Source organism: Peromyscus maniculatus, chromosome 22 (genome assembly GCF_049852395.1).
Source record: "Peromyscus maniculatus bairdii isolate BWxNUB_F1_BW_parent chromosome 22, HU_Pman_BW_mat_3.1, whole genome shotgun sequence".
NCBI classification, from domain to species: domain Eukaryota; kingdom Metazoa; phylum Chordata; class Mammalia; order Rodentia; family Cricetidae; genus Peromyscus; species Peromyscus maniculatus.
The window spans coordinates 19,441,231-19,454,743 of NC_134873.1; the positions used below are offsets into that span (position 1 = coordinate 19,441,231).

Consider the following 13,513-nt stretch of genomic DNA (forward strand, 5'->3'; position numbering starts at 1 on the left):
ATATCCCTCTAAGCCTGGAACACTTCCCAGGTTCCTTCCGAGTCAGCGAGAATGCGATGAGGGATCTGTGTTATAAATACAGTTGGCATTGCCTAGTAGAAAACTAGAAGCCAGGCGGTGGTGGGCGCACACTTTTTATCCTAGTACTTGGGAGGCAGAGGCAGGAGGGTCTCTGAGTTTGAGAGGCTAGCCTGATCTACAGAGTGAGTTCAGGATAGCCAGGGCTATACAGAGAAACCCCGTCTCTCAAAAACCAAAACAGCAAAACAAAAAACAACAAAACCAAAAAGAAGAAGAGGAAGGAGAAGGAAACCAGAGTGGGAAGTGTGGAACCCTATTATTGAGACTTCTCTCATACATGGTTTATCTCTGCCTTTCTTTTGTTTAGTATTGGTTATTGGTTAGGAATAAAGTGGGATTCCTTACCACCCAGAATCCATATATGAGGATGTATTGTATGAAGTACCATGTTTTCGCCGTGTGTAAGAAAGCATTTTTTTTATGAGTCTAGCCACAGCCTCTCCCTTGCTGGCCCCTCGCTGACTTTCCTCCTCTCCTCAGCCTCCATCTCTCCTGTTTCCTGCGGCAACTTTACCCTCAGGAGATCAGAGCCCCCCTGAGGTCTTTCATCTCTAGGCCCCTGCGTGGGACCTGCCCCCCACTGGAAAAGCTCAATAGGTTTAAATTGACCGCTCTTAAAAGAAAGGCCTGAAGGCAAACATGATTAGAGCAGTCTAAAATAGACTCTGCAAGTGGGCTTGGAATTATTGGCTCGGAGAAAGAGACCAAGGTGACTAAATAATGAGGTTCTATCAAGGAAAGGACAGGAAGCGCCCTGGCCAGCTGTTGGCTGTCTCTTTGCTGAAACCACAAGAACAGAGGGCAGCTTTTCATTGGTTTTGTGCTTCTTAACTATCTGGGGTAATAGGTCTTTTTGAGAATCTGATAAAAGCAATGGATTTGTGCTCTGCAAAATTGCACAATGGCAACTTTCTCTCCAGTTTTAGGGACTCACTAGTTACCCTAAAACTTAGTCCATATTTGACTTTTTTTTTTTTTTTTTTTTTTTTTTGTCTGTTATTTTCAAGACAGGGTTTCTCTGTGTAGCTTCGGAGCCTGTCCTGGAACTCACTCTGTAGCCCAGGCTGGCCTCAAACTCATAGAGATCAGCCTGCCTCTGCCTCCCAAGTGCTGGGACTAAAGGCGTGCGCCACCACCGCCGCTGCCGCCACTGCCACCACCACCCTGCCAGTCCATATTTGAATGACCAACCCCTGGGTTAGTGTAAGATGTTCAACATCAATGCTTCATATCTGCAGGAAAAGCAAGGAGGTAGACCAGATGGCCTTCTCTGGTTTGCTCACCCTCAAGACTGGGGCCTACTTTGTGAATGCAGTTATCGAGCTACTAATCTCCATACTCAAGCAAGTGTCACTAATATTCTTTTGTGAGTTCATGAGCATGAATGAATGAGTGAATGAAGTCTGTTTTCGGGAACAGGGAGGCATGTTGGAGCTGGTCTTGGTCTTGACATAATACCAACAAGTTCCATTCTCTGCAGGGCAAAGGGGAAGTGTGCTAGCTCTTAACAAAGCTAAATTTAGAGTCCTCCTGTGTAGACCCTGACAGGCAGGAGGAGGGCTGGGGCAAGTGGGGTTCTTATTAGGGCCATAGAGTCCTGCAGTCTTTATCCTCTTTGTTTTTCTTTGTTTTTAGAGGTAGGGTTTTTTTGTAGCCCTGGCTGTCCTGGAACTGACTCTCTAGACCAGGCTGGCCACGGACTCACCGAGATCCTCCTGCCTCTGCCTCCTGAGTGCTGGGATTAAAGGCGTGCACCACACCCACTTGTAGGGGGACACAACCCATTGTGGCTGGGGTAGAGGAACGTGTGGGACTAGCCGGGCCAAAGACAGAAGAGCCTGAAGGTCACGGCCTCCATGTTTTGAGTCTCTGGGGGAAGTCATTACGTCAGAGCCTCACAGTGGTGCCTCTGGGAGTTGGGTAGTAGCTGCTCTGGCGATGCAGCAGGCCACGAGAGACCTTGAGCAAATGTCAAGTTGGATGGCTTTCCCATCTAGGAGTCCTTTTAGTTTTGAAAAGACATTAAGTGTCTTTCTCTAGAGGCATGCTCAAGATCATAACAATACAGGAAGCTTCTGGAAGTCCCCTTTGCAGAAACTTGAGGTACCCAGATGGGAGAGTAAGCATGCTTGAGCTCTGTGTTGTGTTCAGGATGGCAGTGCTTAAGAAAGACCCCAGGCCATTGTTGGCACCACAGTTCTGGGACTTTGCCTAAGGCCACACATAGTCAGTCACTGTCTACAGGCTTTATGCCTCTCCCTACCACCTCCTTGGATGCCTCTCCTGAGCTCCTGGGGAATTCTAGTCCTCACCCAGCCTGGGGGACCTCCTCATCTTAGTTAGCAGAGGAGACTGAAATATAGGGAAGAGACCCGGGCTCAGGGAGGAAGACCAGGTTGCAGTTTCAACATGGCCAAGACCATGGTTTCTGAAACCCCATCTCTCTGGTTTCAGATCAGATCTTCTACCAAATGGGCTCCTGCCCCATGGTGTTAGGGCTTGTAGAAAAGAGGAGAGGAGACACATGGGAGTTCTGAAATATTCCTTCCTTGTTATTAGCTCTATGTTGCCACCGGCTCTCTGCTGGAAGCAAAGAAGGAAAATGTCATAAGAACATACACTGAGCCCTGTGTGAGGTGGTGTTGAGTTAATCTCTCTGAAACCTTTTTTATCTATCTGTCTGTCTGTCTATCTATCTATCTATCTATCTATCTATCTATCTATCTATCTATCTATCTATCTATCTATCTATCTATCTATCTGAGACAAGGTTTCTCTGTATAGGCCTGGCTGTCCTGGAATGCACTCTGTAAACCAGGCTGACCCTGAACTCAGTGATCTGCCTGCCTTTGCCTCCCCAGTGCTGGGATTAAAGGTGTGGGCCACCATGTCCAGCTTGACATGTTCTAGCCTGGTCTTCAGGATCGTGGTGAGGATGAGGAGCCAGGTGTGTGAGAGGTCTAGTTTTCTGCTCCAGGCTCCCTAGCCTGCCAGCTCAAGAGCAAGCCATCTCTTCCTAGGCCTCATTGTCTGTCCCCTGCCCTTGGGCGGCTTCCCAGTCATTCTGGGGAAAAAGTCAGAGAAACAGCCAAAGTACCTCCGCCCTGGAGGAGCTGTCTTAGGAAACAGACCAATGAGAAAGGATGAAAGAAGAGGCAGTAGTGGAATAGCCTTAATTCCCTAACATTGGGAGGCAGAGGCAGGTGGATCTCTGTGAGTTCGAGGCCAGCCTGGTCTACAGAGTGAGTTCTAGGACAACCAGGGATACACAGAGAAACCCTGTCTCAAAAATCAAACCAGCAAACAATAAATAATAAAAAAGATAGAAAAAGAGGGAGTGGTACATGGGGACAGGAAAATGTCCCACGGAGCCACTCGGTATGATGGGCAAGGTCTCTAGGAGGAGGATGGGACATTGAAGTAGGAACCTGGCTGACAGAAGCCACTATGAATGTCTCTCCAAGGGTCGGAGGCAAGGCTTCCCCAGACCTGGGAACCCCACTTTCAGCACACGGCATAGCCACAGGTCTGGGTGGTACTCCTTGGGTTAGAGGAGACTGGCTGCCTTGTGGGGTACCATCTCCTCTGCTCCCTGCTGCCCTGTAGCTGCTTAGAGACTTTTTTCCATAACATCCAAGTACGTCTTAACGAAGAGAGGCTCCAGAGCAGCCTAGCCCCAGCAACAGAGCATCGTCCGTCTCCAGGGCGACCCACACCAACACCAGCGTGTTCTGGAATCTTCAGGCTGCAGTGAGCGTCTAAGGCAGGACTGGCCTAGGCTAGAGAACTAGCAGCCCACCTCCTGGGGGCAGCTTCTATTTTAAAGCCCTCTTAGAGCAGCCCGCTTCCCTGAGGGCTCTTAGAAAAGTTTAAGACATCTTGATGCATAGACTTCTAAGTGGAACGGCTCCTCGAGGGACTTCTCTCAGGCCTGTGCTGTAAACACTTCCTCAGGCTGCGTGGGCTGGGTGCAGCTCCGCTCTGGGCCCTTACCCACTTGGGAGACTTGTTCACACATTCATTGTTTTTATTTTGGCTTAATTAAAAAAAATGTGTTGATTTCACTGACTGAGACGCCTTGCTGGCCTCTCAGCTTGCTTGCTTGCTTTTTTTTTTTTTTTTTTTTTTTGAGACAGGGTCTCATGTAGCCCAGGCTGGCTCCACCTCCAAAGTGCTAGAATTGTAAGGCGTGTTGTGCCACCACCCTGGCTAGTCGTTGTTTTTCAAATCATTAGACTTTTTTTCTTTTAAAGAAGAAATTTCCATAGAGTAACTTCAGAATCAAGAAAACTTTTTTTTTTTTTTTTTTTTTTTGAGTTCGGAGGGTGGGGTAGGGTGTGGCTTTGTGCTCTTATGCTAGCTAGGGATGGAAGCCAGTGCATGATGCCGTGTGCCAAGCAAGTGTTTTACTCCTGTGTTAGATCCTAGCTCAAGCAAACTTTGTAATATAAAGAGCCCCAAGGACCTGGTAGCAATGTCACCGAGACCTCTTACTACACAGAACAGTCGACAGGGGACCCCTGCAGTGAGAAATTTCAGCAGCAGTTGAGTGTGTCAACCTGATGCTCTTAGGGGTATATATATATATATATATATATATATATATATATATATATATATATATATATATATATATATATATATATACTGAGGATCGAACCCAGGGGCCTTGTGCTTGCAAGGCAAGCGCTCTACCACTGAGCTAAGTCCCCACCCCCTGCATGTATATCTATGTGAGTGTGTCAGATCCCCTGGAACTGGAGTTACAGACCATTGTGAGCTGCCATGTGGGTGCTGGGGATTGAACCCCGGTCCTCAGGGAGAGCAGCCAGTGCTCTTAACCACTGAGCCATCTCTCCGGCTGCCTTAGTGGAGCATTGTCTCGTCTCTGTGACCTCACTTGCATGGAGAAGGCTTTATTGTGCCAACACCAGTGCTCATCTGTGTTCCATCATTTTCTTCCTCTTTTTTTTTGGGGGGGGGGCGGGGAATTGTTCCATAGCTCAAGCTGGCTTCAAACAGTCCTCCTGCCTCAGCCTCCTGAGTGCTGGGATTGTAGGACTGTGTCACCTGTCTGGTTCCCATCTTTAATGTCCACGCCTCTGTGATAATGTCATCACCTCCTCCCTGGTGGAAGTTGCACACCATGCAGGGATGCCCTCATGCATGCACATGCTCCAGCCATGCAGACCTTGATCCGTCCCTCCCTGCATGTTGTCTGGGCCTGGTGGCCTAGTGGTCTGGGTGGCTCACCAACCACCTGCTCCTCTGTCTTAGCCTCCTCCAGGGTTGGCTGGGTGGGTTGGGGAAGCCTCCCATGTTAAATGAGGCTCAGAGAGCAAGCCGTGTCTCAGGGAAGCACGTTTAGGATCATGTCTGTGCTGTTTGCTGGCTGGGTGGTAAATCTCAGCATGGAGTCACTGCTCTGTCCCTATTCAGCAGCTCTGGGCTTCCTGATCACCTGGGGCTGGATGGGGCTGGATGGGCTGGATGGGGCTGGATGGGGCTGGATGGGGCTGGATGGGGCTGGATGGGGCTGGATGGGGCTGGATGGGGCTGGATGGGGCTGGATGGGGCTGGATGGGGCTGGATGGGGCTGGAGGGCGCTGGAGGGCGCTGGAGGGGGCTGGAGGGCGCTGGAGGGCGCTGGAGGGCGCTGGAGGGCGCTGGATGGGGCTGGATGGGGCTGGATGGGGCTGGATGGGGCTGGATGGGCCCTGGGGACACAGCGGTGGGGGAAATAGGGTAGGAAGTGCCCGACTTCCCATCTACCCCACCGGAGGAGAGCATAGAGTGGCAAGAGTGCCTTCCAGCTCTGTGGAAGATTCTGTGAGCAGTGAAAGTGTCAGAGTGGATCGGAGGCCTGAGCAGGGCTTTCTGGGTAGACAAGGAGCCGATTAGGTGGTCCACATGTGGCTAGGGTGAGGTGGAGGCTGCTGCAGTGATGGCTGCGGGATTCAGGATGCTGCAGTGTTGGCTGCAGGCTGCAGGCTGCTGCAGTGATGGCCGTGGGTTGCTACAGTGATGGATGCAGGATGCAGGCTGCTCTAGAGAGAGGAGAGCAAATTCTGAGAAGGAAGCTCCCAGACTCCTGACTCTCAAGGCGTCATTTTGAGAAAGCCATTTGTCACAGTGACTCAATCCAATTTGGATCCCCACTGGGGTTCAAGTTTTTCCTGAAGGCTACGTGCATGCGTGCGTGCACACATGCGCTCGCGCGCGCGCGCGCGCGCGCGCACACACACACACACACGCACACACACGTACATAAGCACACGTATGCACACACAAGCACACGTATGCACACACACATGTATGCACACACACGCGCGCGCGCACACACATGTACACAAGCACACGTATGCACACAAGCACACGTATGCACACACGCATGCACGCGCACACACACACACACACACACACACACGCGCGCGCGCGCACACGCACGCACGCGCACACACACATGTATGCACACACACGCACGTGCATGCGTGCCTCTAGTTCTCAAAGTATAATTAGAGGCAGAGCTGACAGAGGTGTTTCAGAGTAGGGTCTGCTTACTCACCATCATGTCCTTGCGTAGGGCCACACCTGCTTGGCCGCCTCCTACCTGACAGTGGTCCCGGGAGACAGGGACTCATGATGGTCACCTGTCCTCCTGGCCAGCATAGTGCTGACTCACTGTCAGAATGAGCGTTACTTTTTCCCCAAGCGTGTTTTGGGGGGACATACCCATTTTCCCTAAGCAAGACACTGTTCCATTGTAGATATGAAAGAGGCAACCTTGGTGTTTCACACCTTAGGAGACAGAGGGACTCCTGCTGTGTTTGGAACTGTGGGACATCTTCAGATGGATGTCTTTGGGCTTAAACGTATGCAGTCCGTAAGTGAGGGCACAGTACAGAAACCACCAAAATGGCTGCTCCACGCTTTGAGGGGGGCAGGTTGTAATTGTAGATAAGAGAGAGGACATCCAGAGGCGTCCAGAAGAGTCCAGAGCAGAGAGAAAAAGAAGCAGAGAGGGCGTGGCCAGGGGTATCTGCAAGAGAAGCGAGAATAGCAAAAAATAACGAGAGAATAATGGAAGAGTGGCGGCGGCGGGGTGTGTGTGTGTGTGTGTGTGTGTGTGTGTGTGTGTGTGTGTGTGTGTCATGGAGAGCCTTGCTGCTACAGAGGGAGCAGAAGGCTATCTGGCCGGGCAGAAACTTGTGAGCTACAACAGCCTGGGAGCTGGCGCAGTGGAGGAGGTGAGACAGGCCAGGAGGCTAGCATGGACTTTGGAATCCATAACAGGTACTTGTGAATAGGGAGTGAATGGGCCTGGAGGCCGGCGTGGGCTCCGATATGCTAATAGGTGCCAGAGGCGGAAGCAAGATGATGCCCTCTGGCAGGCGGGAAGCAGTTTCACACGTTCCTGAGGAATGCTGGCTTTTATCTACCTGCCAGAAATCCTGTAGTTCAGCGTGAGCTCCTTTCTGGAGATAGGGACTGCCTTTTGAAATTTGGGGAATTGGGGAATCTCCTTTGGATAAACACTTTCTCCTAAAATTTAGAGCGATGTCCCGGTCACCTCAGCGGTGCCTGGAAATGAGAGGAGGCCGGGAAAGTGTCTCGGAGTAGAGGTACTGTTGACATGATGAGGAAAACTGAGGCCCTGCTGCCCTGGCCTGCTCACTCAGCACGCCTCCTGGGTCCTCGGAGGGACCATGTCGGGGTGTCCCGGAACCTTCTTCACTGTCCTCAGGGCTGTGCACGCTTGACCCTTCCTTCCCCAAGGCCAGCTTCTGCTTCCCTGGATTATTGGGGTTTCCTTGGCTTGGCGGCGTTGGCCTGCTGGATTCACGCCCTGGATGTGGGGGCTGAGTTGGCCTCTGTGTGAGACCTTGGCTGACTGAGCTTCCCAGCAGTCAACACTTAGGACAGAGGCCGCTGCCAAGCTCCTGTCAGGCCCTGTAGCCGGAGCGAGGGAGGTCACCGGGGTGGGCTAGAACAGGTGGGTTTAGGCAAGCGAATAGGGCTGGAGTTTTAAGGAACTCGAAGCCCGGCCTCTAGAATTGTTAGAAGTAGGTGAATTCACGGGGTGTAGGGAGTGGCATTTCCTGGCATCCCCAGGCCCTGCAATCCCCACTTCCCTACAGAGAGCCTTTTTGGAGCTGATGAGCTTCAAATACCGATTGGGAAAAGGATGAGGCAGCTGTGACTGGAGTATTTGAGGGGGGGGGGGAGTCAGAGACTGACAGCCTGAGAACCACCCACCTCTCCTGCTCTCTGCTCCTTGCTGGACGCCATGGATCAAACCTTGCCCGGTCCTAACTTCTGCCTTCGGAAGCGAGGCTCATGAAGACCAGGCAGTGTCAATCAAGACTGGGCTCAGGACAGAGCAAACAGCCTCGGAGGCCACCAGGCTAGCGAGGGTGGGACGTAAGCCCAGGGTGGTCCTGAGGTTGTGTCCTTACCATATATACCTTTATTTTAGAATATATGCAGAGCATTGAGATGCACTGTCCTGAAAAAGTCCCATCAGGCATAAGCCTGCATCTACATTCCTTGAGTTGGTGGTGGTAATAGTGTTTTTTCCTTGGGCCACCACCCCAGGGGGTAACCGTGTCTTTTTCCTCTGTCCCTATGAGATGGCCGGGCAGGGAGGCAGGGCCTACCCATTGCGGGGAGCAGGATAATGTCGAGTTTTAGCTCCAGTCCAGGCTAGTTGGCCAGGGACAGATGTATAAATGCCTTCTCTAGTGTCAGACCTTTTCTGTGGCTATAGGAGATCCTTCCCTGGTTGAACTCTCTCTTTGGGAGTACTGAGGTTCACAGTGGTGACCTAGTCATATGAGTCCCAGTTGGATGTGCTGTGGATATCATTCTGTATAAATAAAACATTGATTGGCCAGTGGCTAGGCAGGAAATATAGGCGGGACTAACAGAGAGGAGAAAAGAAAGAACAGGATGGCAGAAGGGGTCACTGCCAGCCGCCGCCAGGACAAGCAGAATGTGAAGATGCCAGTAAGCCACGAGCCACGTGGCAAGGTATAGATTTATGGAAATGGATTAATTTAAGCTATAAGAACAGTTAGCAAGAAGCCTGCCATGGCCATATAGTTTGTAAGCAATATAAGTCTCTATGTTTACTTGGTTGGGTCTGAGTGGCTGTGGGACTGGCGGATGACAAAGATTTGTCCTGACTGTGGGCAAGGCAGGAAAACTCTAGCTACGTGGATGTGGCTGCCACGTGCAGCGTCTTTCTTGAAAGCCTGGCACACAAATGAAGCATAGGATGCCAACCTGACTCTGTTATCCAGTCTTGTCAGGTTGTGGCTCTGTGAGCTTGGAGATGTGGGCACATGCCAAGGGCATTTGGTTCTGCAGGAGGATGGCCTTTGGGCGGGTCAAGTTTCTTGGGCATCATGCTAGACTGACTCTGAGGGCCAGCGGGGTCCATATGATTGACTGCATTCACTGGACCCAACTCCAGAGATTTCCAGATGATCAGGCTGGTGTCCTACCAAGCTTGGCCACTTAGATGGAGGATCTATCAAGAAGGCAGACAGTACAGGGATGTTGCGAAAGGATACTGACCCCAGATGGTGACAGCTGTGGCCCAAGATTAACACAGATCTTAGATGGTAGAGCCAGCCGCCCAGGAGCTTAGGGATTTATCCACAGTGACTTCTGGCTAGCCCAGACACACAGTCCGCCTCCTAAATCATTGTTCAGCAGCCCTGTGGTGGAGCTTCCCATGGACTCAACACTGCCAACCACCTGTGCCCCCCGCCCCCCAGGAACACTCTGTAGGGTGTGGCGGTGGTGAGTCCTTAGGGTGTTGGTGATCAGTCCTGATAAAGGAAAAACAGCTCAGAGAGGGTGTGGCATAAGCAGGAGAACCCAGAAGATAAATCAGAATCATCCCCTTATCTGTTTACTGAAGCATCCATGTAAAATCCTAGCTGACTTCAGCATCGTTTTCCCTGACCCCAGACTCTAACATGCACACCATTGGGCCAGTCTTCTCCTCCTGTAGGATTCCTAATTCCTATTCCTAATAATTTCCTTTGCATCCTGCTTTTCAACGCCAATCTTGTGTGAGGGATAGCTGAACTACCTCTGTGGGTGGTGACTGTCCTGTCCCATCCCCCCCCTACCCACCCCCCCACCTCCCACCCCCGCTTCCCTACAGGACCTCAGGAACTAGGGCTGGGAGGAAAGGACAGTTTCATGAAGGTGTGGGTGGGTGGGGTGGGGAGGGGCCAGAGGGAGCTCATCGGGTAAGAGTTCTTGAAGAGGACCTAAGTTCAATCCCCAGCATCCACAAGGCGGCTCACAACTGTCTGGAACTCCAGTTCCAGGGGATCCGATGCCCTCTCCTGGCATCCTTGGGCACCAAGCATGCGCATGATGCGCAGACATATACATGGGCAAAACACTCATACACATAAATAATATAAAAAAAAAATTTAATCAAACTTAAAGTGTGGCATCGGCTTCAGAGAAACAGGTTGAGCTGGGCCAGGAGCAGCGTTGCCTGAGAAGGGTCCCTCAGGCCAGTGGACTGCAGGCCAACAGGGAATTAACACCTGGCCCAGTACCGGGCCCCACCATTTCTGACCAAAGCGCAGAGCTGGCAGCTGCCATCACCAGGAGCCGTGTATGATGGGAACGTCCAGGTCCGTATCCAAGGCTCCCTCCAGCAGGAAACTGCTGGCGCTGCCAATCCAGCAGGCTTTTAGGCATGACAAGGAACCAGGCCACCTGGGAGAGACTGCAGGGTACCAGACAGAGCAGACTCTTGCCAGCTAAGGTCTTGCATTGGCGCTGGGCTTGCGGAACAGTGGGCTGGCACTGATAGCACCTAGTAAGCTGGGCTCCATACCTGCTGGTTTAACCACTGAGTAGCCGGGCTGGAGAGATGGCTCAGAGGTTAAGAGCACTGGCTGTTCTTCCAGAGGTCCTGAGTTCAATTCCCAGCAACCACATGGTGGCTCACAACCATCTGTAATGAGATCTGGTGCCCTCTTCTGGCCTGCAGGCTGAACACTCACTGTATACATAATAAATAAATAAAATCTTAACAAAACAAAACAAACAAACAAAAAAACCTGAGTAGCCAAGGGTTGCTCCGCCTCTCGGTGAGGAGCTTGATTGTGGTATGATGTAGGAAAGGAACAGCCGTCTTCATTCACCAGGCCTTGTAAACTTGCATCCAAGCCTCGTGGCCTGTACACGTTCCTGGCCTGGAGCCGTTCTCTTGCTGATTGTGATTTATAGGGTAGGGTCCACTCAGGGGCCTCTCACATGGATCCCTGCCAGCCCCACCTCCCTGTCCCGGTTTTCCTGAAGATCTATATATTCACCAGCCCTGTTCTTTCTCCTCCTTGGCATGTAGATCCTGGCCAATGTCTTCCTCTACCTGTGCGCCATCATCGTGGGCATCATGTCCTACTACATGGCCGACCGCAAGCACCGGAAGGCCTTCCTGGAGGCCCGCCAGTCGCTGGAGGTGAAGATGAACCTGGAGGAGCAGAGTCAGCAGCAGGTGTGACTCGGGGCTTGGGGGGACTCCGAGGGAGCGGGGAGGGTCTCGGGCCTGGCGCTTGTGCTAAGAGATGGCGAGGAGCCTGCTGGGGCTGTGGGCTTGGACAGGGCAAGAGTTCATGCCGCCCATGCCACCTCCCGGCTCGCTCCTCCCCCTACCTCCTTCTCAGTCACTTAGGCCGAAGCAGCAGCAGCCCCGTCCCTGGGGCCCCTCCTGTTTATCTGTCTCCATCTGGAGGAGGGCCTGCTTGTCCCTGCTCTCTGTTTACTGGCCGAGCTCCAGCCTAATCCACCCGGAACGGTCCTCCCCGTTCCCATGTGACTCAGCCTTCTAAGTGGGTTTTGGTCTGGATTCATCACAAACAGTTCTTCGAGGTCTCTAGAAATGACACCCCACCGATTTCCTGTAGGTTTATATCTCCCTTCCTCAAAGCTGAGGTCGGCTCTCCACCCTGGACAGCATGTCATTTTGTGCGGGTGGGGTGGGGTGGGGTTAGGTGTTGGGGGGCGTAGAAGCTTCTAGACTCTGCCACTGAGGCTGATGGCCCTTTGGCTTTAGGGATTACTAGGTGAGCGTCTGCTCTCAGCCTCCTCACATTCTCTAGACCGGCGGGTCGGGACCCCTTTGGGGTCGCATATCCGATATTTACATTGCCATTCATAACAGTAGCAAAATTGGGCTGGAGAGATGGCTCAGCAGTTAAGAGCACTGACTGCTCTTCCAGAGGACCCGGGTTCAATTCCCAGCTCCCACATGGCAGCTAAGAGCTGTCAGTTACTCTAAGATCTGACACCCTCATACAGACATTCATGAAGGCAAAATACCAGTGCACATAAAATAAAAACAAATTAATTTTAAAAAAGTAGCAAAATTACAGTTATGAATTAGCAACGGAAATAATTTTGTGGTTGGGGGTCACCACAACATGAGGAACTGTATTAAAGGATCGCAGTATTAGGAAGGTTGAGAACCACTGCTCTAGAGAGTGATATTTGAAGGCACAGGTAGTCACTTAGCCAATGAGTCTTAATTTCCTCTCTCCTGTTTACCAGTGAGATCTAGAAGCTTCCAGGTTAGGCCCTGGAGTCATCTTTTCCAGAAAGCAGGGCTGATGGGCCAATTCCCCTTGCCTCTGGTGACAAAGGTCCATGATTTGTGGCCCGTGGTGGTTCTTGGGGACCTGCTGCAGCCTGGCTGTATTTTATAGTTTCTCCTTCTGGCTTTATAAAGATGCTGTGTGTCTGGTCTCTTATGCCATGGTGGCCTTCCAGAGTTACCACTGAGCTCGCCCGGGAGTTCTTTCATCTCTCAGAGACCCACTGTCCTCGTATTCAGAGCGTGGGTGTAGTGTTCGCCTTGCAGGATTTCCCGAGGGTTGGGTGAGAAGCACTTTGTTGAGAAGTGCTTTGTTACCTGTGAACTCGGGGCCGGCCATGGCACCCTTAGGTTCTTATTCCCAGGTCTGCATGTCACCTCAGGGCAGGGTCAGCGCCGAGAGCCTGGGAACTAGCAGCAAGGGCCTTCTCGGTGGCACAGAAATCTGGGACGTTGTAGAGCAGCCTGCTGGCCTGCTGGTGAGCTGGCACTCCCCTACCTGTGCCAGCAAGGGGGACCTCAGCCCTTGCAAGTGAGGCAGACAGGAGGGGCAGGGGTCCTCAACATTCACTGAGCACACGGTATGTATCTGTGAGTGTCCGTTAAGTGGGATAAGTTTAGCCTGGCTATATCCTGAATGGACATTAGCCTCTTTTTATCCCTCTTTTATTTTACGTTCTTGGGTGTCTTGTCTACCTGTATGTCTGTGTACCACGGGCATGCAGCGCCCACAGAGGCCAGAAGAGGGTGTTGGGTTCCCTTGAACTGGAGTTACCCATGGTCGTGAGCCCCCATGTGGGTGCT

General features: G+C 51.8%; 1 protein-coding gene across 6 annotated transcripts in view; it reads left to right on the forward strand.

Annotated features, from left to right (window-relative positions):
• The window catches only part of Adcy3 (adenylate cyclase 3), an 80,496-nt gene that overhangs the window by 28,582 nt on the left and 38,401 nt on the right, over positions 1–13,513 (forward strand). For 5 of the 6 annotated variants that reach the window (XM_015999969.3, XM_076559102.1, XM_015999968.3 and 2 more), the window contains one exon: positions 11,465–11,614. In XM_015999969.3, the coding sequence (XP_015855455.1) occupies positions 11,465–11,614 (150 nt within the window). Of the gene's footprint in view, positions 1–7,338; positions 7,375–11,464; positions 11,615–13,513 lie in introns of those variants that run through there. The other variant, XM_076559104.1, reaches the window with a different exon arrangement.